The sequence below is a fragment of the Guillardia theta genome, assembly GCF_000315625.1.
Source record: "Guillardia theta CCMP2712 unplaced genomic scaffold GUITHscaffold_11, whole genome shotgun sequence".
NCBI lineage: Eukaryota > Cryptophyceae > Pyrenomonadales > Geminigeraceae > Guillardia > Guillardia theta.
The window spans coordinates 829,991-852,267 of NW_005434663.1; the positions used below are offsets into that span (position 1 = coordinate 829,991).

General features: G+C 53.5%; 8 protein-coding genes across 8 annotated transcripts; 4 read left to right on the top strand and 4 right to left on the bottom strand.

Moving 5' to 3' along the window:
- Window positions 1–482: 482 nt before the first annotated feature.
- GUITHDRAFT_134503 (hypothetical protein) lies at window positions 483–4,245 on the bottom strand (the record flags this gene model as incomplete). The annotated part of the gene is made up of 4 exons (XM_005838530.1): window positions 483–587; window positions 676–775; window positions 1,071–1,201; window positions 1,288–4,245. The coding sequence occupies 4 exons, from the start codon at window positions 4,243–4,245 to the stop codon at window positions 483–485; spliced, it is 3,294 nt and encodes a 1,097-aa protein (XP_005838587.1).
- Window positions 4,246–4,367: 122 nt separating this feature from the next.
- On the top strand, window positions 4,368–7,073 carry GUITHDRAFT_161570 (hypothetical protein; the record flags this gene model as incomplete). Its single annotated transcript, XM_005838531.1, has 9 exons — window positions 4,368–4,402; window positions 4,765–4,857; window positions 4,907–4,954; window positions 5,004–5,127; window positions 5,335–5,607; window positions 5,664–5,766; window positions 5,809–5,885; window positions 5,935–6,593; window positions 6,993–7,073. The coding sequence occupies exons 1-9, from the start codon at window positions 4,373–4,375 to the stop codon at window positions 7,071–7,073; spliced, it is 1,488 nt and encodes a 495-aa protein (XP_005838588.1). The 5' UTR covers window positions 4,368–4,372.
- Window positions 7,074–7,369: 296 nt separating this feature from the next.
- Window positions 7,370–8,937, bottom strand: GUITHDRAFT_53068 (hypothetical protein; the record flags this gene model as incomplete). Its single annotated transcript, XM_005838532.1, has 3 exons — window positions 7,370–7,447; window positions 7,650–7,735; window positions 8,526–8,937. Coding segments are annotated over 3 exons (576 nt in total), but the record flags the coding sequence as incomplete, so codon positions are not given.
- A 1,467-nt stretch (window positions 8,938–10,404) lies between these two features.
- On the top strand, window positions 10,405–11,752 carry GUITHDRAFT_47211 (hypothetical protein; the record flags this gene model as incomplete). The annotated part of the gene is made up of 2 exons (XM_005838533.1): window positions 10,405–10,572; window positions 11,525–11,752. Coding segments are annotated over 2 exons (396 nt in total), but the record flags the coding sequence as incomplete, so codon positions are not given.
- Window positions 11,753–12,313: 561 nt separating this feature from the next.
- On the bottom strand, window positions 12,314–14,343 carry GUITHDRAFT_102872 (hypothetical protein; the record flags this gene model as incomplete). The annotated part of the gene is made up of 14 exons (XM_005838534.1): window positions 12,314–12,366; window positions 12,411–12,465; window positions 12,593–12,629; window positions 12,675–12,717; window positions 12,762–12,781; window positions 12,853–12,899; window positions 12,944–12,985; window positions 13,034–13,090; window positions 13,141–13,204; window positions 13,269–13,333; window positions 13,376–13,448; window positions 13,492–13,582; window positions 13,656–13,956; window positions 14,212–14,343. The coding sequence occupies 14 exons, from the start codon at window positions 14,341–14,343 to the stop codon at window positions 12,314–12,316; spliced, it is 1,080 nt and encodes a 359-aa protein (XP_005838591.1).
- A 380-nt stretch (window positions 14,344–14,723) lies between these two features.
- On the top strand, window positions 14,724–15,107 carry GUITHDRAFT_42190 (hypothetical protein; the record flags this gene model as incomplete). The annotated part of the gene is made up of 1 exon (XM_005838535.1): window positions 14,724–15,107. A coding segment is annotated over one exon (384 nt), but the record flags the coding sequence as incomplete, so codon positions are not given.
- Window positions 15,108–17,416: 2,309 nt separating this feature from the next.
- GUITHDRAFT_134508 (hypothetical protein) lies at window positions 17,417–18,567 on the bottom strand (the record flags this gene model as incomplete). The annotated part of the gene is made up of 6 exons (XM_005838536.1): window positions 17,417–17,497; window positions 17,545–17,657; window positions 17,719–17,783; window positions 17,816–17,857; window positions 17,980–18,038; window positions 18,100–18,567. 6 exons carry the CDS (start codon window positions 18,565–18,567, stop codon window positions 17,417–17,419), a joined length of 828 nt encoding a protein of 275 aa, XP_005838593.1.
- A 277-nt stretch (window positions 18,568–18,844) lies between these two features.
- GUITHDRAFT_134509 (hypothetical protein) lies at window positions 18,845–21,651 on the top strand (the record flags this gene model as incomplete). The annotated part of the gene is made up of 4 exons (XM_005838537.1): window positions 18,845–18,957; window positions 19,177–19,204; window positions 19,770–20,578; window positions 20,628–21,651. 4 exons carry the CDS (start codon window positions 18,845–18,847, stop codon window positions 21,649–21,651), a joined length of 1,974 nt encoding a protein of 657 aa, XP_005838594.1.
- Between the last annotated feature and the right edge of the window lie 626 nt (window positions 21,652–22,277).

The following is a 22,277-nucleotide window of genomic DNA, read 5'->3' on the forward strand; positions in this document are numbered from 1 at the left end:
GATTATGGGAGTGATGAGGAGGAAGGAGTGAGGAGGGAGGAGGGAGGAGGGAGGAGGGAGGAGATAGTTGGAAGGGAACAGCAAACTTCAGTATCTTCATCTCTCGGTTTCCTCGTGATACCTGGAGGACGCTGAAGCTCATGGCCCGGCGCTCGTGTGGTGCAGGCCAGAAGCCGTGGGACTGTATGGCAAAGGAAGGATCGATGTAGCACTTGGAGAGAAAGTCGGAGGAGAGAGGGAGAGGAAAGTCCACGTCGACCTCGCAGCCTGCCCAGCATGCCTGCAAGCGAGAGAGACGTGAGGAGCAATGAGGAGAAGCAGGAAGGAGAAGCAGAGGAAGACGGGAGGAAGGAGAAGAGAGAGGAGGAGGAGGAAGAGGAAGGGAGGCGAAGGAAGGAGAGGTGGGAGAGGTGGCAGGGGATGGGAGGAGGAGGGAGGAAGAGGAGAAGAAGAGAAGAAGGAGAGGAAAGCAGAGGAGAAGTTCATCTGACTTTGTCAATGTCGCAAGCAGTCCCTTTGTGTTTGCGACGAGAAGCAATTCCAAGGAAGTTCTTGATGCTGATGATGTCGACAGAAAGCGGAGAAATCTGCCAAGAAGTGAACAAATGATGAAGATAAAGAAGAAGATGATGATGAGAATGAGGAGAAGGGAGGAATGGAATGAGGATTAAACACCTTCATGGCTTGAGAGATGGCAGTCCTGAGCTTGAGTCGATCAGCATCTGTCAGGCTTTCGGCCCAGGGCCCATGGGAGATGGAGATGTTGGCAACGATGCTGAGGATAGAAGGTCATCAGCGAGAAAGAGGACAGGAAGCGTTCCTGAGGAGGAGAGAACGAGGAGCAGGAAGGAGAAATTTTGAGGAGAAGTATTCGTAGGAGGTGAGAGTACAAGAAGGAGGAGGATCAGGAGACGAGGAGGAGGAGGTTCAAGACGAGGAGGAGGAGGTTCAAGACGAGGAGGAGGAGGAGGGAGAGCTGAAGGATCAGGAGACGAGGAGGAGGAGGAAAGGGGAAATTCTTCTCTTGCCTTTGCGGCAGGTCCATCTTTGGATTGAAATTCTTTTCGCACTCGTTCCCTCCATTGCAAACCCCGCAGGCATCCACCAGCAGCCCTGAGAAAGGAACCCCATCGCATCCTACGCACGCGTTCTGCCCTCCGCATACTCCACAGCGATCCGGCACCTTCCCCGAGTTTGGTACCTGCCCTCTCAGTCACTTGAATTCTCCTCCTCTTCCTCCTCATCTTCTCCAACTCCTCTCCACTTCCTCCTCCACCTCCTCTCCACCTCCTCCTGTCCTGCTCCAACTGCTTCTCTTCCTGTCCTCTCTTCCCTCGGTCCTCGCTCTCCCTCACTTACCTTGTCGCAACCCCAGCAGAGAGTTGAGTCTCCTCCGCACTCGCCGCAGACATCCATCGAAACGTTGCAAGCAGAGCTGGAGGACAAGATAGTTCCTGAAGCTGCGAACTCCGGGAGGCTGAAGAAGTCAGAGGAGGAGCAGTCCTTGACGTAGGAGGGGAACGGACAGACGCTGGCGCTGACGATAGGAGCGAGCGCCTCCTGCTTGCTCGCCCGGTTTATGAGGCTGAACTCAACGCGGAGCGTCTTGGCTCCAGAGCAGGAGCCGTCGCGGTAGCACATCTCGACATTGTCAGCTGGGAAGGTGGTGGACAGCGTGCCCGCAAACTGATCGAACGTCCCTGTCGCCGTCACCCTCTTCTGGTTCTCGAGCACGAAGGTGACGGGGAGGCTGACAGTGCTCTTGGTCATGGAGCCGTTGAGCTGCCTGACTAGCAGGCGGGTCCCGTGCATCGGAGGGAAGTTCAGCTGCAACTGCAAGCTGATCAGGTTCTTGCTAGCCTGGATTGTGTTCGCCTCCGTCACGTTGGCAGTCACCCACGCTGGCTGCTCCTCCCCCGTCATGACGCGCACAAACTTGGTGAGGGACTTGATTTGTATGCTGCCGAACCCGATCATCTGCAGGTTGAACCCGGAGAACGTCGGGGCTGAGTTGATCAGCTTGAACGAGATCGTCAGGTTCGGCTGCTGCACACACGACTGGACGGTGACCTCGACCTCTCGCGAGAACGAGGATGCCGTCAACCTTCCACCCGCAAACACGGAGGGTGCGCACGAGTCGCTGAACGCCGAGCACTGAGGGGCGGAGTGGACGGGGAAGCTGTTGGAGGGAGGAGTCAGCGAGTCCGGGAACCCTGCGAAGCGGATGGAGGTGCCGAGAGGAGGGGCCGAAGCCGGCGACCCCGCCATGACGACGCTGAAGGTGATGGTGATGATGTTGACAGCGTCGTAGACCCGCGTTGACCCGCGGATGTCAAAGTCAACGGAGAACTCCGAGCTCGTTGACAAGTTGAAGAACAGGGAGGACATGGGGATGGGGCTGCTGAAGCTTGACCGGGTGACCGGGAGCAGGACAGAGCTCTTTGACTGGTCATCGATGAGCAGCCAGTCCTTCCTGTTCCTGCTGCCGTACAACCTCCACCGTACCACGTCGCGGCCATTGCAGTCGTTGGCCGTCCCCACCTGGTACGAGTCCACCGGCACGTCGTACCCGAAGTCGAAGACCACCGGGCAGCTGTCCATCTGAAGGAGCTTGGAGAAGAGATCTCCGTCCGACAGGTAGACTGAGGACTCTGAGGCAGGATAGGTCCCATACTTGCTCGCTGATACGACCGACAGCCTCGTTGACCGGTAGTAGAAGGCAAACTCGCTCAGGGAGTAGGTCGTGGAGGAGATGCTCCCCACTGCGACAGGAAAGAGCGCGTAGTACCTGAAGGCCGTGCACTGGGAGTGCTGGAGAGGAGGGATGGGAACCCAAGACTGTGGAGGGCAAGAGGAGGAGGGCAGTGAAGGGTTGGTGGAGCAGTACTTGACCACATTGTCAGTGATCGCCTTCGCCTCCGGTGCCGGGCATGTCTGCATGTTGCTCGGTAGCGCTCCATCTGTCGCCATAGCGCGGATTGAAGGCGACACAAGGAAAGGACTGTTTGGCTTCCCAGGGACGACGACGACGGCAGTCAGAGTCTCGATCCGGTTGGCGATACTGCAACCCGAGCTCGTCGAGCTAAGGGTTATCTTGTCTCCGTCCGAGTAGATGTTCCCAACATCATTCGCCACTGATACAGCATCGCCCTTGGGCTCTACAATTGGAGAGCCCTGGAAGCTGTAGAAGATAGTTGTCCCATTGATCGTCTCTTCCGTCTCTATCGTGATGTTCACCGACAGCCCAAACTCGCAGAAAGGATCAGTAGGACGGCAGGAGAAGGGATACCCCGACTGGAACGACAGCCGTGGCGGCTTCGCTGCATACCGACACGTCGCTCCGCTCTGAAACTTCCCACGAAACCACTCGCACTGCTGGTTCCAGGTACCGTCGTCGGCGCTGGTCCTGGTGAAAACACAGTCGTCCCGTGGAACACACTGAGGCTTCAGGAGTCCTGCCCCGGGGACGAACTGGTAGCCATCGAAGCATTTCAGTGCTAGAGAGGAAGGGAAGAACATCTCGTCTATGCCGTTCACCACTAGTGAGACGTTCAATGCCGGGAGCCACTTGTTCAGCAAGTCCGGTATCCCTTTAGAGTAGATGTCTGGTTTCGCAACGCTCTGGGTGCAACATGGTCCAAACGCGTCGTTGGTGACCCAACCTGCTCCGAGATAGGAAGAAGGAGGAGTGACGCACGTCCTACAGTACAGCCCGCAAGATACAGGCTTGCAGCCGAAGGAAGCTGGCTGGTGTGGGGAGTAAAACCCAGAATCCAGGCAGGTGGCGTAGGCGGAGAAACCCTTGGAGTCATTCCTCTCGTACCCGCTGTTACAGGTGATGGGTACCACGTCAGCATACTCAGCCTTGAGGACCTCAGGAGCAGAGTTCGCCGGGGCGTTGGGGTACTTGCCGCACTTGATCTTTTCAAGACATGTCTGGTTGAACTCTGGGAACTCCACACACGTGTAGCCGCGAGTCGGGATCTTACAGCTGAGGGGGTCATGGGGGAGGTACTGTCCGAAGATCATCTCGACTAGACACCCACTGACGTAGGGATAGGCCGTGTAGTTGCACACATGGACAGGAGAAAGGGTCCCATTTTCGCAGCGTTGCTCAGCGGTGGCGCGGAGATGGTAGGAGTGAGTGGGTCGGTACGTGAGCGATGCTGCTGCAGGAGTGATGAAAGGGAGGGCAAGGAGGAGGAGGAGGAGGAGGAGGAGGAGGTGAGAGGCGACGCGCTGCATTGCGCACTATCTCATTCGATGACGGCCATTCCTGCACAGAAGTCCTTTCACATGCTTGACTTTTTGTTTTGATTTTTTATTCTTTTTTTATTTTACAGGAAACAAAGAGAGCAGTTACGCCGTCAGGATGGCGTTCGGTCGCGGAGGCAGCGCCATGGTGAGATGAGGAGGCGGGGAGGAGGAAGGGGAGGGGAGAGAGGAGGAGGAAGGAGATGGGAGAGGGAGGGAGCGAGGAGGGACAGCAGGGAGCTGGAAGCGGGGAGCGGAGAGGGGGGGCAGCGAGTAGCAATGAAGCAGGAAAATGTACGCTGAGGCAAAGAAGACTCAGGACGTGGAGAACGGAGGCATCGGAGAGGAGGATGGAGCATGGGAAAAAAGGCAGTGTTCATCAAGGAGGAGGGTGTGGGGAGGGAGAGGATGCAGGGAGGAAGGTGAAGGAGGATGAGGGTTGAGATCTTGGAGGAGTCACATGAAGGAGGCTGCACTTGTTCCGCCCCCGCCTGACTCGTTGCGTCAAAGTTGCAGGCCATGTCCGGCAGGCCGAAAGTGAAGGTGATCGATCCCAGCATCGTGCCTGCTGCTCGTAAGGGTCTATCCTCACCATGGGCAGAGGTTGAACAGCGTCGCCTTTAGTTTCGCCTGACACATGTTTGTGGTCCAGTGCGACAGGAAAGGTCCCTTCACAACTGAGTACTCGGAGAACTTCTTTGTGCGTCTGTCTTGTCTTGCTTGCTCAGGAGCTCCTGACATGCTGAAAGCTGCTCGTAAGAGACGACGACGATGAGCCGTCCAAGATTCAAATCTCTCAACTCCTCAACCGACCGGCGAGCTCGCTCTCGATGGATTCGTTGTTGGTGGAGCCCAACAAGGAGGAAGACATCGGTGATGATGTTGTTTCTTCTCGTTTGAGTGCAATAGTTGTTGGTGGCGGTGGTGAATATGATGATGATGATGATGATGATGATGATGATGATGATGATGATGATGATGATGATGATGATGATGATGATGATGATGATGATGATGATGATGATGATATGTCTCCGATGTTCTTGTTGTTTCTCGTTCTCATGACGAGCATCACAACAGACGAGTCACCGTACGCTGCTGAGCCGGTGAGGGCAATAATCAAGGACGTACATCCCACGGTACCCGAGGACCCAGTCGTTGCGGCGATCATTCAGTCAGCGGACCAGCATCGGACTAAGAAAGAGAAACCCACACTGAAGAATCGCATCTCAGAGGTGACTGGTCACACCAAGAAGATGGAAGAAAACCTCGGAAGGAATGAGCAGAGGGGTTTCTTGCCTCAGAACGGAAGCTCTCGCCATACGAAGCTGTCTGCCGGAAAGATTAAGACAGGTCAAGAGATGCTTGTTTCTCTCCACCATCTCAACTCCTGTCGTGCTTGCTCGCAGGCAAGGTTGAAGTCATGGAAGGAGACATTGGAACCTGGGTGCCGTTTGCTGAGGGCAAGTGGTACGAGAGGAAAGACAAGAGGTTCTCAGAAGAAATGAGGAGGTTGGGACCGTCAGTTTTCCTTCTGGTCTGATGGCTGTGAAGGTACATGTCTGGAATCCACCACATCAGCAGTCACAGGCCAACAAACATGCACGCGAGGTTTGAGACGACGACGCAAGGTGGGAGGAGGTGAAGGAGGTAGGACAGGAGTGATGGAGTGGTTGGCAGGGAAAGCTGGACAGGACGTGAGGAAGTCTTCAGTGTCGAGGCGTGAGGAGAAGAAAGGCTCTAGAGCAGTGAGTGCGAGGGCGGCAGCTCGGCAGTCCCGACCGACCTCGGCTCCTCCCAGTCATGGTTACAAGAATGTCCACGACAAGATCAAGAGGCTGGCGGAGAAAGATGTGCAGACCTTGATAGTCGGCGAAATGGGCTCGGTGCAACGAGAGGACAAGGACGATGGCAAGGTGGTGGTGGAGGAAGAGGAGGAGGAGAGGGTGAAGGAGAAGGAGCCCCTGAATGGTGGTAGAGGCGCAGTGGAGCGAGCTAGAGTGAACAAGCAGACCGTCGCTTCGCTTCTGTCTCACAGCAAGAAGGAGGAAAACCATGAGACGTCCAAGGCTCAGAAGGACAACAAACAGCCCAGCGAGAGTCCGGAGCAAGACTGGATTCTTGTGTCCCACGACGATGTTGATGAGCGAGGAGGAGCAGGGGAGTCAGCAGGCGGAGAAGGAGAAAGAGCAGGAGGGAGCTGGCGGCCTTCGTCTCCTGCCGCCGCTGCGTGCATGCTGAGAGGAGGCCCCCCTCCCGGTTACAGGTTGTTCGCTCCCGGCGTTACCGCGTGGAAGAATCCGAAGAATTATTTCGGCCTTCCGCTCACCGCCTTGCAGGTAGAGGAGGAGGAGGAGGAGGAGGAGGAGAGGGAAGGAAATGGAGTGGAAACTGGGAGGGGAAGGAGAGGGAGCAAGGAGAGAGGCGTTGAGTCGAGGACTAGAGAGGAGGAGGAGGAAGCTAGTGTCGGAGGAGAGAGGGAAAGCGTTTGTCGTCGTGCTGAAGTTTTCTTGGCAGAGGATCACAGCGGCCGGAAAGAAGTCAACTTCGATACATCAAGGTAGGAGGAAGAGAAGAAGATGGACGGGAGTTTGGACAGAAGAGGATCAGTGGAGGAGAGAGGATGAGGAGGAGGAAGAAGAGACAAGCCTAGCAGGAGCAGGAGCAGGAGCAGGAGCAGGAGCAGGGGAGCATGTGGAGGACGTAGGAGAGAAGAATCTTTGATGTCCGTCCTGCAGGAAGTCCCGGAGTCCGACGATCTCATGGGGAGAGGCCGCAGTCTGCTCCTCTTCATCGCACGTCTCAAGATTTCCCGTTGAAGACAGGAGTGTAAGGAAGGAGGAGAGGAGAGGAGAGGAGAGGAGAGGAGAGGAGAGGAGAGGAGAGGAGAGGAGAGGAGAGGAGTCTGAAGGGTAGACCTGAGTGATAGGAGTAATGTGAGATCCATCCAGTCGTACTCTACAAACACCTCTCTTCTCATTTGTTCGGAGCATCCGCTGCGCAGTTGTCAGTATACTCCTCCTCCTCCTCTCCTCTTCTTCTCTTCTTCTCTCCCCTTTCTCCTTCTGACTTGCTCCTCCTCTCCTGTTCTTGTTCCTTCCTCCTCTTCTCCTCTCCTCCTCTTTCTGACCTCAACGATGTCGCTCTCATCCAGTGTATCGTCCGAGAAGCTCACAATGAGGGTCTTGCGAATCTGAGGCTGATGAATTAGACAAAATTGAGGAGGAGAAGGCAGGAGGGAGGAGGCAGGAGGCAGGAGGGGAGGCACAGGAAACAGGAGGGAGGGAGAAGGAGGAGGAGGAGAAGAGAGGAAGGAGATTGAGCTGCGAACAACATGGAGAACGAAGAGAGGTGTTGGAAAGAGGGAGGAGGGGAGGGGGAGAAGGAGGGTGCACCGAGTAGGAGGACTGAAGGAAATCATTCAGATCGGGAGGGTAAGGAGTGAATTCGTTGGTTCCATCAGCAATTCTTTCAATGAGATCTGGAATCTGAAAGGCATGTCAGGAACTTCTCTGCCTCTGCTGCTGCTGCTGCTGCTGCTGCTGCTGCTGCTGCTGCTGCTGCTGCTGCTGCTGCCGCTGCTGCTCCTACTCCTCCTCCTCCTCCTCCCTTTCTCTGAACCTTGTCCTCTCACAACTGTCACTCTGTCTCCCTTTCTCTCCCCCTTCCCCCGCCATGCTCCTCTCCTCTCCCTTGCACCGACCTGCTGCACAATCTTTGACCCTTGCCTTATCAGAGGCAGAACTTCGCGCTCGACGGCAAGCGGGGAAAGAGGAGAGGAAGCGAAACTCTTGACAATGTCATCCGTCTGAAGGACACAAGAAGTGATCAGTGGGAACAAAATCAGACAACAACATCGGAGTGACAGCGACGTTGTGATGTTACGTGGTAGTCTCACGTAACATAAAATGAGACCACCATGTAACATAACACAACATAACATCACAACTGTCAATCTTCAGAGCATCATCACATAGGACTCTCCTTGACATCGTCTCACCTGCTTGACAAGATCGAGGAAACCATTTCTCATCTCCTGCAGGACATGTTGAGGTGAAGGAATACGCAAGGAGCACAATCACTTCAGCTTGAGGGTTGGGATCGACAATCATCTTCGAGAACGGCATGACCAGTTCTTCGAGCTGCGTATCATCACAATCAATAGGAAATTCCTCTTCCTCCTCTTCCTCCTCTTAGCAGCTCTCCCACCTCCTCTGCTCCTGCTCCTTCTTGCCACTCTCCTTCTCCTCCTCGTTCCCTCCTCCTCCTACCTCCTCTTACCTGTGGGATCGAGTCTTTCGCGGGCTTGTTGTTCCAGGAGACCAGCACCAGAGAGTCTCTCTTCCATTCCTCGGCGAACATAGTCGACAGGATCATCTGCAAGAGTGCCCCGCACGAGTGCCCGACGGCATGAACAGGGAGGGAGGGGAACTTCCCCCTGACCTCCTCCACCGCCTCCTCGCTCCTCCTCAACAACTTTGCGCATACATCCACGTAGTTGAACTCAAGCTCGAAAGGAGTCGTGACTACGACTAGCCCCTTGCTCGACATCTCTTCCAGCATGTACTTGTACGACAGGTGCGGCGCTGCCCCCACGAACGCTCCACCCAGGAAGTGCACGATCGCCTTGCTCCTCACCCCCTGAGGAGGCTCAAGCACGAAGCTTCCTCCTACCCGCCTCCACCTCCCCGTCAACCCGAAGTCGTCGGTGTTGAAGAAGGGGAGGGGAAGGCGAGGAGTCGTGAAGGAGGAGCGACCCACCTCCTCGTCCTCGTTCATCTTCAGCGAGACCTTGCTGGCTCTCTCCTTCGCTTCCTCCACCAGCACCCTGATGTTGTCTTCTTGCAGCATGCTGGCTCGGAGCGAAACTAAGGTAGCTCGGCCTTGCCTGAGACCGTTCACCTTCCATGGTTGCAGAGGGGGAGAGAAGGACTGGACGAGAGGAGAAACGCTCACGAAGACGCTGATGAGTTGAAAGAGAGGTTTGACGTTCATGTTGGCAGAGGAAGTACTTGACGAGAACAAATGAAGATCCAAGAAGACTCGGCTATTGGCTCATGGTTGAATCGCAACCAAAATCGTCGGAACAAGACCTGTCGAGGAGATATAAGTATTCCTCTTGAAGTCGAACAATGATCTCTCTTCATCACGGCAATCTTTAACTTCGGGGTCCTACTCTCACTCTGAGATCCCTTCCCTGGAGCCTCGCTCCACAAACCAGACCTGCACGTAGATAGACGTGCACCTACCTCTGGTTGTAATCTTTGAACTCATTCCCATTCCTGATATCAAACCACTCTTTCGCTCTCTTCTCATGCTAAATCTACCATCTTCTCCACTAACCTCTCTCTCCTCCTCTCTCCTCTCCTCTCTCTCCTTGTCTCTCATCTCCTCTCCTCTCCTCTCCTATCTCCCTATCTCCTCTCCTCTCCTCTCCTATCCTATCCTATCCTATCTCCCTATCTCCTCTCCTCTCCTCTCCTATCCTATCCTATCCTATCTCCCTATCTCCTCTCCTCTCCTCTCCTATCCTATCCTATCCTATCTCCCTATCTCCTCTCCTCTCTCTCTTCCTCTCTCCTCTCCTCTCCTCTCCTCTCTTCGTTCACATCAAACAAACTCTCTTTCGCACTCCCATCTGTTTATGAGTACGCCATCACCACCCTACCCATTACGCAAGAGAAAATGAAAGGGTGGGGTGGTAGATGAGACTCAGAGAAGGATAGTGAGGGAGCGAGAAATGGAGAAGAGGGACAGAGAGGAGGAGAGGAGGAGAGGAGAGGGCAGATGAGAAGAGGTGAAGGAGTGAGGAGTAGAAAAGAAGAGAAGGAGAAGAGCAGAAGAGGAGGGGAGATCTAGAAGGAGCAGACTGAAGATTGAAGAGAATGAGGGAACAGATGCAACTTGTGAGATGAGGGAGAAACGTTTCAAAGGTATTGCATGCGAATGGTGAGAATGAACCAAGTACTTTCCTCCCTCTTGTTGGTGTTGATGCTTTCAGACTCGTCAGTGTCATTTGTTTCTTTCCATCCTGTCCAATTGAAGGTCTCTCCATGGAACTTGTGTGGAAGACATTTCAAATCAGATATCTTCCCTGCATCGCAACATTCCCTGCTTTCACTCTGCATGCGCTCGGGGCGTGATAGCACGAGATGGTATGAAATGCTTCAACATCTCAAGGAGCACAAGAGAAAGCACGGTCACTTCACGATACAGACTGACGACGAGGAGAGTCTGAAGCTCAGGAACTGGATCTTTCGTCAGAGGCATAAATATAGGATCAACATGCTGAGTGAAGAGCGGAGGGAGGAGCTTGCTGTGATCGACTTTCCGTTTCATGATGAGCGGTTTGAATGGAACAAAAACTTCAACATGTCAAAGACTGTGTCAGCAACGTGCCAGAAGGCGTTGACCCGTTCGAAGAGAACATGCTGCCGAGCGAGCTCCTGGAGTTTGTGCAGGAGCAAGTGAGAACATGGGACAAGCTATCGCCCCATCAGAGGCAGAAGTTGAAGAGTCTTGGGCTTCACTTCTACAAGCTGCTCTCCAAAGATCACGTGGAGGGGAGGGGAAAGGAGGGGTCAAGGAATCTCAGCTTCGATGAGGGGCTGGCAAAGATGATGCTTGCTCTGAATGGTTCCATGGTGAATGAAGAAGCCGTAGCGAAAATATGCCAGGCCGACCCCGTGCTGGAAGATTGGTTCCGGGTTGTTCGACAAAGTTGGAAGAAGGGGACTTTGCTTCCAAGAAGGCTTCAGGTGCTGCTTGACATGGGCCTTGAGCTGGAGTCAGAGACAGATAAAGGGTGGGCGAAGATGTATCAACTCTGGAGAAACGCAAAGACGGGGAATGTTTCGTCGCAGTCGCGAAAGAAGAAGATTTGCGCATGGAGGAGTTTGCAGCGGAGAATGTACTATGTCAATCAGATCAACCCAGTTCGACTCGGCCTGCTGCAAGCAGAGGACTTCGACTTCGAGCTCAAAGACTCGGAGTTCGATGAGATGGTGAGAAAACTCAGAGTTCCATCTTCCACATTCATCGCGTCGATGACACGGTCGTAGGTAGAGAAGTTTGTGATGTCTCAGCAGGAGCAGGAGGAGGGGAGATCTAAGATGGACACGTCGGTGGCTCTTTGGTTCTACGAGCAGAGGGTTCGGAACATCGCCGGGAATTTGACAGCTGAAGAGAGGTTGCGGCTGGAAAGCATCGACTTTCCTTTTCTTAACGACAGAAGGTTCAGACGCTGCTCTTCACGTGCTCTCCACTTCAGTTCCTCCCCTCACCCCAACTCCCCCCTGCCTGTCTCTGCTGCTCACTTCCATCGCACAGGGAGTGGGCCCTGGAGGAGCTCAGCAAGAGCGAGAGGAAGGAGGTGGACAAGGGGTGGATGAAGAGGTTTGAGTCGCTCAAGGCCTTCAAGGCAATCCATGGGCACACCAAGGTACCGCAGCAGTGGGACGACGACCCCATCCTCTTCAGCTGGGTCTTCCGGCAGAGGAAGAGCATGCTGGCTGGGACCTTGAGCCCAGTCAAGCGAGAGCTGCTCGAGAGCATCCAGTTTGCGGATGAGGAGAACTACTTTGACACCTTGTGGGAAGAGCAGTTCGAAAAGCTCGTTGCCTTCAAGGAAAAGTTTGGCCACACCCGTGTCCCTCAACTGCAATCCAGCCTCGGCCGATGGGTACATGAGCAGGTGAGAGGGGAGGGGGAAAGGAGGAGGGGTCAAGAAGCCTTGGGAAGGTGGAGGAACGGAGGTGCGAGGGTGTGTGTGGCGAAGCAGAGCGGAGGGAAGGAGGGGAGCAGTGGAATGTGACGGCATAGACAGAGGAAGAGGGGAAAGGCGAAGAAACTCTCCAACGAGAGGATTAAAAAGCTCAACGGCAAGTCAACTTGTTCCTCCGTCTTCATGCAACTGATCTTGTCGCTGTCAGAGCTGGACTTCTGCTGGGATGCCAGGGGGTGAGACTCTTGCTTCTTCCTACTGCAGCGACTGACTGAGTCGAATTTCAGGGGTTGGTACCAGTGGCTGGGCCCGGAGGTGCAATGAGATTCGGAAGGTTCAGAGGGAAGACTTCTTGTCGACGATGCCTCCAGTGAACAACTTGAGAAGTCCTGCGAGCATTTCAAATCTCGTCGCTGATCAGGAAGAAAGAAACCGTTGGGGCCAAACGAGTCCTCGAAAATGTGCCATTCCTCTCCCTTCCACAGCACCTGAATACCTCGCACGGTTATGAAATCGATGATAGTGAAAGCAGTGGGATGGCAGGAGCAGGGGCTGAGGCTGGGGTTGGGGCAGGGGCAACAGCAGGGGCGGGGGCACGGGCACGTTCTGTCAAACCTTTCTCTCTGCATACTTGACTTGGACCTCGTCGGGGCTGAGGAAAAGTGGTGTGAAGGTAGAGAAAAGGAAGGAAGCTGACCTTAGAATCTTCTTGCCGATCATCCAAGGATGTAAAGCATTGTCTGAGGGAGCATGACTATTCCAAACACGAGGAGAGGAACAGTACCGATCACCCATGCTTGCTTCCTGCCAACAGCAAAACGGCAAAGAAAGAGAGAATGAGACGACCTCGACCAGTTCCAAGAGAGTTGTTTCACCCGCTGATGCGACCATGGCAGCCCTCGAGGCTCAGGTACTTGATAGCCTTGCAGAAGCATCAGCGCTGTTTGCGGACGAGGGGTGGGCTACCTCTTCACGATCCCCCTTGTCCACCAGCGAGTCCACAAGATCCTTAACGGGAGCATAGTCAAGCTTTGCTCGTCTTCCCTCTTACCTCACCTGCAAGCTCGCAACCTGCTGACGCTGTGGATCGAACGGCATCTTTGTGGGTCGGTCCTGCAACAAGGCTGGTCGATAATGCAAGTCACGGAGAGATGTTTGAGTACCATAGCGAAGTTGAAGTGGTCCCCGCAGACGATCAAGATAGCTTCTCGACCATACCTCTCATCTCTGCACAACGTACAAGATGAGACATGCAAGCGAACGCTATTTGAGGAGACGGCCCAGGGCTCACCTTGTCAAGGCAAGGTATGGCCCCTTCCCTTCCGGGAGGAGCTCCCAGCGTTCCAAGTAGATGTGCTACACGCTGCTCTCACGGCCTGCCTTCCCCTCCTCTTGTACCTGATCGAATTCATCTCTCGCATATCCCCACTCTTTCCAAACTTTCCCGTCCTCTCTCATCTCGATCCTCCACCTGCTGCCCCGTCACAACGTCGACAGCAAGCACCTCTCTTCACTTGTTCGGCCTCGGCCTCATCTTCCCCACAAAGTTCCAGTCGATCGCATGATGGCGAGTGCAGACAGGAGGGTTCTCAATCGTCCATGGCCCTTAAACTGACCGTCAGGCAATCCGCTGAGATCCGAGGGCAAGGGTCTTGGTTGCCCTGGAGGGGAGGGTTACCACCTTGGTTCAGCAGCGAGTATCCAGCGAAACAATGGCGGCGAGCCAACAAGCGCAAGTCAACATCAGAGAGCTGAGAGAAGCCATGGATGTCCTGCCACTTCTTGTTTTCCTCAAGGTTGGGGATGCGGAGGTCGATGAAGAGACTAGGGGTCTGCAGGTTGTACACTGACTCAGTCCTGCTGTCCGAGTGTATCCACCCTCCAAGGAAGAGAGGGCGGAACCATGCCCCGACAACGATGTCGTGCGTCCTCTTCTCTCTCTTCCACTTGCCGAAGGCTGCGTGGGTTGATCCTTTCACCTGAGGACGGAAGGGGGGTCAGAACGGGAGGGGTAGAGTTGAAACTTCTTCAACTGGAGCTCCAGCGCTCACTTGCTACACAACAAGACTGGTTGCATGACAGACGGCAACGACAATGTCACGATAGACGCACGAGAACACCATGGCGGCATGAACGCTGCTCTATCGACGTCAACACATCTCGCACATCCTCGCGAGGATCCCCCCGACAAGCACGCCGCTACCTCTCCCTCTCCACCTCACGCCCAGGGTCACCCAGGAGCATGTCCTTGCCTTGTGGAAGTGCGGGAGGTCTTCTTCCTTCCATGAGAATCGAGGAGCATCGAAGAGCCGCTCGATCCTCCCTCCCCCGCTCACCATGACGCCCTGCTCCTTGCTCCATTCCATCTAGGAGATGGCGAGCCTGCCTCAGAACAGGGGGCGCTGCTATGCCGCTACTGGAGACGACGGGGAGGATGGTGGACGCGATGAGAGAGGTGCGGGCGTCGGGGAAGCTGACGAAGGAGGAGCAAGACCTCCTGGTGAGTTCTCGCAACAGCCGCTCTTGCTCGCAGTGCTCATCATCCCTTGATGCCCGTCCTACCTCTCGCATCTTCCTGCTCTTGTCGCAAGTGACTTGCGGTACTGATGACCATCTCGAGGCAGACAGTCTTGCATCCTTGTTCTCTTGCCCGCTCTTGACATGTGTGGATCAGGACCGATTTGGAACAACGGCGAAGGCCTATCCTTTAGAAGTTGTAGAGCTCCTGCGCTCCAAGTTGACGCCGCGTCCTTGTTTGCACGAGTTACTGGAGGGGAGCAGGATTCCTCTTCCTGACAAGCCTGCTCCACGGAAGAAGTCTCCTGAGTTGGAGGCAAGGCTTGCCAAGATCAAGGCGCAGATCGAAGAGCAGGAGTACGACATGATGACAAGAGACGTCCGGAGGGCAGAGTTGGACCAAGGGGATCCCTCAGATTTTAAATCTGCCTCAGGCGCTATAGGGGAGGGGCTCAATGTGCTTGTCACCAAAGGCACCGCCTTTGCTACGGGATATTATGCATCAGTCGCGGCATGGGGAACGGATCCGTTCTGGAACACGATCGCGGGGCTAGTGGGGCTGATCATCGGATTTTTCATCGAGACGACCCTGTTTGTTGCGAGGTCGTCAAGGGTGATTTCTGAGCAGGACATGAGGAGGAGGAGGGACAGGAACAAGCTCTCGGGTGTGGACAAGATCTCTCAGATCATCGAGACAACAAACTCTTCAGGGTCGACACCTCAGGGTGAGATATCGGCTGAAGGCAGCACTGAAGGCGGAGACTGAAAGATGGTGTTGTGTGAGTAAAACATGGTCTGCATGCTGTTGAACATGTGGAGATGAACGACGGACAGGAGAACAGACGATGGAGCGAGGGAGAGGATAGGCAGAGAGGAAGGGAGAAGTGGTAGACGAGGGAGAGAACGAGAAGGAACTCAGTCTTGACTAGATGGCGAGCGACTGAGGGGTAGGAGGAGGAGGAGGAGGAGGAGGAGGAGGAGGAGCGAGAGAGCAGCCGCAACGGGAGGAGAGAGAAGATGTCAGAGCATGACTGGCACGATGAACTATGAGTGTACTTGCGTTCTACTACCAGTCGCTTCCTACGTATTTCTCCTGGATGTCTCTCTGAACCATACCCCACCCCGAGATACTTCACAATTCTATCGAAAAAGCAGGGGTAGTCCGCCGCCTTTCGGGATCCATGTCTCGACACGGCATGCCTTATCATGCCCGGAGGACGACGTTGGCGATCATGGCGATGCTGGTGGTGGCGATCTCCTGTCAGGAGGAGAGAGCAGATATCTCACGGGATCGTCATGCTACATGCTCCCATGCAGATGGAAGTTGCGAGGATGCAGCGCATGGGAGTGATCTTGTCAGTGTAGTCACACCCACTCGAGGAAAGACACAGAAATGGCACGAGCTGCTGTACAAGTGCTTCATGCATCAAACTTACCAGCCAAGGTCAGGAGGAGTAATAGTTTTCAAAGTCTCATGCTCATTTTCAGAGAGCTCATCGTCCTCGATACCTCTAAGAAGCCATCTCCCTTCTTCTCAACGTTGAATCAATCGAATGTGTATTACATACATTTGAAAGTAAGGGCACGATATTTGACCTTCATACCTCACTTTTTATTATCTTCTTTGTTTGACGGACTTTTTCAGAACAACAAGATGAGCCTGGGATCGAAAAGAAACTTGCTCGCATCAAGGTATGCCCTGAATGATATGGAACAAGTGGTTGGATTGACAGAACCTCTTGCAGTGCGAATGGAACGATCTTGGCACATTTTGATGATGACGACTGGTCAACCATCACTGGTCCTCCATTTCACTAATACTTCTTCAAACAGGTACAGCCCTAACTACTTGTCCGTCATGGTAAATGCCCTGTAAGTACTCGACAGTGCTCGAGTATTGAGACCAAATATGACATGTAATCTCCTAGACAGAGACAGAAGGTAGAGTTTGTCAAGCTTTCAGGCTGGTATGTCTACAGCTGCAAATTCAAATACTTTGGATACTTCAGCTCTGGTTGTTCTCGTTTCGCGCTGATCTCGTGGCTGACTGGCCGTTGCAGAGGAAACAGCAGTCTTCGGAGAGGTCAAGGACGATGTGCACGACGGGTAAGCACAGACGCTCTTTTGGAAGTACTTCTTCTTACCTTTGAGAAAGGCTCAAATACTCTCTGTTTCTGGATCCAAGACACGATATCATCCAGGTAGGAGATGTTGAAGCTGGAAGGCCCCCGTGACAAGCCTGTGTCCAAGACATGGGTCATGGGACCGTCAGATGCCTACGACAAGTCCCTTCGAGATGAGACCAGGTTCGGGTTTGGTTTCAGGTTGTCATGGATGAAGGCTGTCGAATCGTGAACTCAGCAGCAATGCAGTTACGTGTACACCAAGTCTTTGGTGGAAAGATTTCAGTTCAACAGAACTCAGACCTTTGGTGAGGACCTGAACTTCATTCATAGAATTCTCCAGGTCAATGTGGCTGTGTCAAAACTTCTCTCCAGTTGACGTTGACGGCAGGCAGGAACTCATGTGCATATTTTCGATGATCGCAAAGGACTTGTCCTTCATGTCCAGGTATGAAGAATCAAACTAATCGATCACAAACAAAGAATGTAAATCTCTGCTCTTTCAGGGGTCTTGGAACTCAGCTAGAATACCCACACAGTATAAGGTGCGTATGCTGAAAACAATCCTATCATACAAGTCCTGTGATAGCATCTGCAGATTCCCCTGCACCTCATTGACATTGTTTTTGACAAGACTGTACTAAATTACACCAGATGTAAATAAACTTCACCTTGTAAATACTTGCATACTTCCGTCTCTGTCATCGGTTGTTCCCTGTACCTGTCAGCATGTGGTTGATGGCTTCTTGTGCACCCTGCGGGTTCCCAGTAGCTGTAGATAACGATCAGGTCTATAATGTCACACAGACGATTTTTGTTCACCTTGTAAGCATCGAGCGTGCAAGAAGACTGCCGTTGAGTGCAAAGGATCGTGTGCAGCCTGATTGCGACTGTGAGTACAACTCTTATGATAGATGATTCGCTCACGGGCTGAAGCTGAATGGCTTCAGCAAAGGAAGCTAGAGCCAAGTCCTTCCTCCCGAACTCCTCGTAACACTTCCCGAAGACGATACAGACTTCTGCTTTCTGCTTGGAAGTCACTGGATGAAATGGTCAGGCTGAGACAAAATCTGCAAGAGATTCGGCTACATGTCACTTGACCGCCCCTCTTTCTTAGGTTCTTCACCAAAACCAAAGCTTTGCCGAATAGGCTGAGATCAACAAACCTATTGAGAAGTGTCAGCCAATCTTAGCCTACGGCAATTTGCTTGCAAACTTTTGAGCGAGGAGGATAACAATCCTGTCAGAAATGTGTCAAGCTGCTTTTGCACTGCAACGGAAAGGATAGAATGAAGCGTGGGTCGAGGGTGATATGAGATGAGAAGAGCTGCGGTGGGAGGGCAGCGGCAATGGAGCAGGCACCTTGGTTCATCAGGGTTCGCAGCAACAGCATCCATGAGATAATCAATTCCCTTGATCACCTGAAAATGCAGATTACAGGAAGAGAAACTCCACAAACAAGGGATGAGCACGATATCTTACATCATCAGTTTCAAAGCATTTCTCTGCCTTGTACACCGCCTCCCAGATTGAATCCTTGTCCTTCTTTGGCTCCTTGAGTGGCTGATCTTGTGAGATCCTAACGAACTTGTCTTCTCGCGCGTCTTCCTTGCTATCCTTCGTCCTCGTCCTCGAGTTCTTGCGCTCCTTGTCCTCTTTGAGAAGTTCGTCGAGCCTCGTAAGGATTCGTGATCGACTGTCTGTTTGCGGCTTCTCCTCGAACTTAAAACTCTCCTCCCTCCTCGAATTTACAGGTCTGCTCTCATATAAGCTACTCTGCCGGCGACTTTGCATGCTCTCAGTGGGTAAACGCTTCCCTTTCTTCCAGTTACGAACTTCCTCTAAAGCAGATTCCAAAACATCATTTTCATGGACCATGTTGAGATGTCTCTGACGGGTTCCTGGTAAGAGCAACTCATACAAGTCCTGGTTGTTGTGGTTCTCGGCCATGTTTTTCTCTGCAGCGTCCTTCTCGTCTTTTAATTTTTGGTACGATTGCGTCAATTCTTCTATCTGGATATGATTCGTCAAATACAGAAATGGGAAGAGAAAACAAGAGAAAGCCGAATCAAGATCGTCGGAGCGGTTTCAAGGAGAACATGTGTTTCAAGACAATACAAATGTTTCGAAAGACTCACCCGGAATACAAGAGCTTCGTTCCAGGCCGCTGCCATGTCTTCCACTAATCCACCACCTCTGGCTTCCCGGCCGAACACACTGACACCCGATGCGCCTCCTGCTCCTGCTCCTGCTCCTGCTCCTCTTCCTCCTCCTCCTCCTTCTGCTGATCCTCCTGCTCCTCCTGCATCTCTTCGACCCCATCCTCTTCCCCACGCTGCGGTCATCAGCGCGTCTCCCGGCATAGCCGTTGAAGCCATCGGGGAGAAATCTTTACTCAACACAAAGTACACTTGTAACGGATTCTAACACCCACAAAACGGTTTTTGGGACCAGGAACTTGGTACTACCCACCCTCTCGTTTAGGCACACCTTGCTTGAGTACCGTTTAAAGTATTGTGAAAGAGGGGGTACTTTTAGTCTTGGTCACTACCCCTGTAGACTACTACCCCATCATGAGAGAGGCAAGGTAGGAAACTCCCGGACGACCACGACCACGACCTCCTCGTCTCCTCGCCTCGCCTCGCCTCGCCTCGCCTCGCCTCTCCTATCCTCGCCTCGCCTCGCCTCGCCTCGCCTCGCATCTCCTTCCTCTTGCTCCTCCCTCGCCCTCTTGATTGTCCTGGTCTGATTCCCGTCTTGGTGCTAGTCCCTGCTCATCCTTGCTCCGACCCTGCTACATCATTTTTCAAGCAGGGTTAGCTTCCATCTATCATATCATGTTTCTGGAGAACCTCACGAACCAATAATATCCTTTCAATCTCCTTGTTTTTATCCCTTGCACAATGACACACCCTTGCAACACATTCGAATCAACCTTATCAGCTTCTCTCTTTCGCCCCAGCAGTCACTCTTTCACCTAGACTCTCTGTCTCCTAGTCTCCAACTTTTCCTCGTCAATACCTCTCTTTCCTTGGGAATCTAATTTCTCGTGTATTCCCTGCCATGTAGTTCTGCTGTCCTGAAAACAGTCTTTCTCACATGTTTCCACGACCATTCTTTCACTTGTAATCATTTTCCTGCCCAATCTACAGGTTCGCGCGATGCCCGGCGAAAGGCCTTCTAGGGGATCTTCAAAGGAATCCGCGCCTGGCCAGGATCAGCAACAACCGCATGCCGCCAGGAGGAACGCAGGCAGAGAAGGGAGAGCAGGCGCAGGCCCTGACCTCTCTTCTGAGCTGATCTCGATGATACACAACGAGGTAAGAGCAGAACTGCAAAGATCTGCCAGGGGCCCTCGTGGTGAAGCAGGTGGCCTGAGGGGAGGTGAAGCAGCAGAGGTCAGGAAGCTGAGGGGAGAGGTCCGCGAGATGAAGCAATGGAGGGCAGTGGTCAGTGGCAGACTAGACCGGATTGAGCAAGAGAGGGAGGCATTCGAGGATAAGAATCGGAAGGAGATACACGAGCTTCAGCAGGCGTCCTGGCAATACAAGGAGCAAATCAACAGGCTGACACGGGAGATGAAGAGCGTCGACGACAATGTTAGCATTGTGAAAGACAACTTGAGCGACCTGAACAGGAGCATGGACACCCGGCTTCTAAACCTGCAGAACGGCATGTTAGAAGGTGTCGCTCAGTTGTTAGGTGTACAGCAACAAACAACTTCAACCCAGCGGAGGACGTCAAATCCAAATTCCTCACCCACTGACGAAGCCAATCAGACCTCGGAGACTTGGCGAGCAGAAGCAGCACAAGACGTGATGCAGGACAATGAAGAGGGAGAGACGAGCCATGCAGATGCAGCGAGCGCTAATGGTGCAGAGCAGATGGAGAACGATCTATTGCGCCAAGTCACTCCCCCAGCAGATGCCTCTGCTCAGTCGAACTTGGAAGAAGCGAGCAGGTTGGTCGAGAAGCTTCATCGTACGTTGCTCTGACCATACAGTTTGCAGGATGGACGAAGACAATGCTTTCAGTCAAGATCCGTTCTCAGAGCCTTCGCAGGTTCCAACCTCCATGTACCAAGAACGGTTCCACCAAGGATCGCCTGTCACCACTACTGTCACCATGCAACAGCAGCCATCTCCCATCACAGCTGAGCGCCTTTCCCGATCACAAACTCCATCTACGTCGAGGTCTCCGGACAGAACAAGGATGGAGTGCAAAATGCCAAGTTTTTACACACAAGCTCTTAGCAGCGACACAGAGGTTCATAGGCACAGCTTTTCCAGCACATGGGAAGGAAACAATCCAGCACCCTCCTTCGGCTCTGATCAGCAGACTTCATGGAACCGCCTGAACTTGCAAGACCAGGACCAGGACCAGGACCAGGACCAGGACCAGGACCAGGATCAGGACCAGGACCAGGACCAGGACCAGGATCAGGATCAGGATCAGGACCAGCATCACCAGGGCCAGGGCCAGGATGGGAGACTCTCGAACGAGGTCGGCAACGATCATGAGAGCGACCTGGAGGAGATCGTCGTGGAGGAGATGGAGCCGGAGGTCAACGAGATTCTTGACTCCGAAGACGAATCACTGGAGGATCGCCAGAAGCTGCTCCAGCACTTCACAGAGGCTGAGATCGACTTCCTGACCGAGCTAGCCGAGGGCCTGAACTGGGAGGGAGGAACGCAGCAGTACAGGCAGGCCCAAGACTGCACCCTAGAGCACTACAAGAGGAAGAGGAGGGACCGTGACATTGTGCAAGGCGCGTTGGTCCTTATGGAGTTCAAGGTCCCGTCCGGAAGGAAGCGGAGGAGGAGCGTCGTCTTGCGCAAATACGAGAACGCGCGGAGGAGGAACCGGCACTGGTGGTGGGGGAAGGTGATCAGTACAAGTCCCGCCATGTCGGAGGAACCGAAGAAGTTCTCCGTGTACTTCGAGGACCACAAGGTCTTCGACTACAACTTCAACCATGACGAGAGGATGCGTGTAGTACGTAGACAGCTGGCTGAGCAGCTCAGGGACGACTGAGCCTCCCTGTCCTCTGCCTCCTCCTTCCCCTTCTTATGCCGAAGGGAATGACTTGTAATGAAGAAGCTATCAAGCTCCCATCCTCTTCCCCTCTCTGTTCCAAGTTTGAGAGCATCCGTTGATTGCGTCGCTTCTCTCTCGTCCTCCTCTTCCTCCTCTCCCCCCCCCCCCCCCCTTCTCCTTTTCCCTCCCTTCCTCTACCTGATACTGTCTGCCATCAGTGACACGATCGGACTGCACAAATGCATTTTCTCCCAGTGATTTTCTCCTTGAATTTGCTGAGAGGGGATGTGGGGCCCTCTATAGTGCGAATGCTGTTTGACTAGTGATGGCTGGGTGCGAAGTGTTGCTGCATGGTGGGGGGGGGGAGAAGGATGACGGGAGAGGAGAAGAGGGAGGAGGGATGGGAAAGGGAAGAAGGAAGAGAGAGGAAGAGGAGGATTCTTGCATGAAGGGAAGGGAAACGAGGAGGTTGATTTCTGACTCATTTTGCAGGCTGAAACTGATTGGATCAGCACCAGCATGTCTTGTTGAAACTTTTTTATCATCCCTTCAGGCAAACTGCACCAACAACATCCATCATGCACTTCAACTATCCCCTCCTCGTCCTCCTCTTGTCCTTTGCC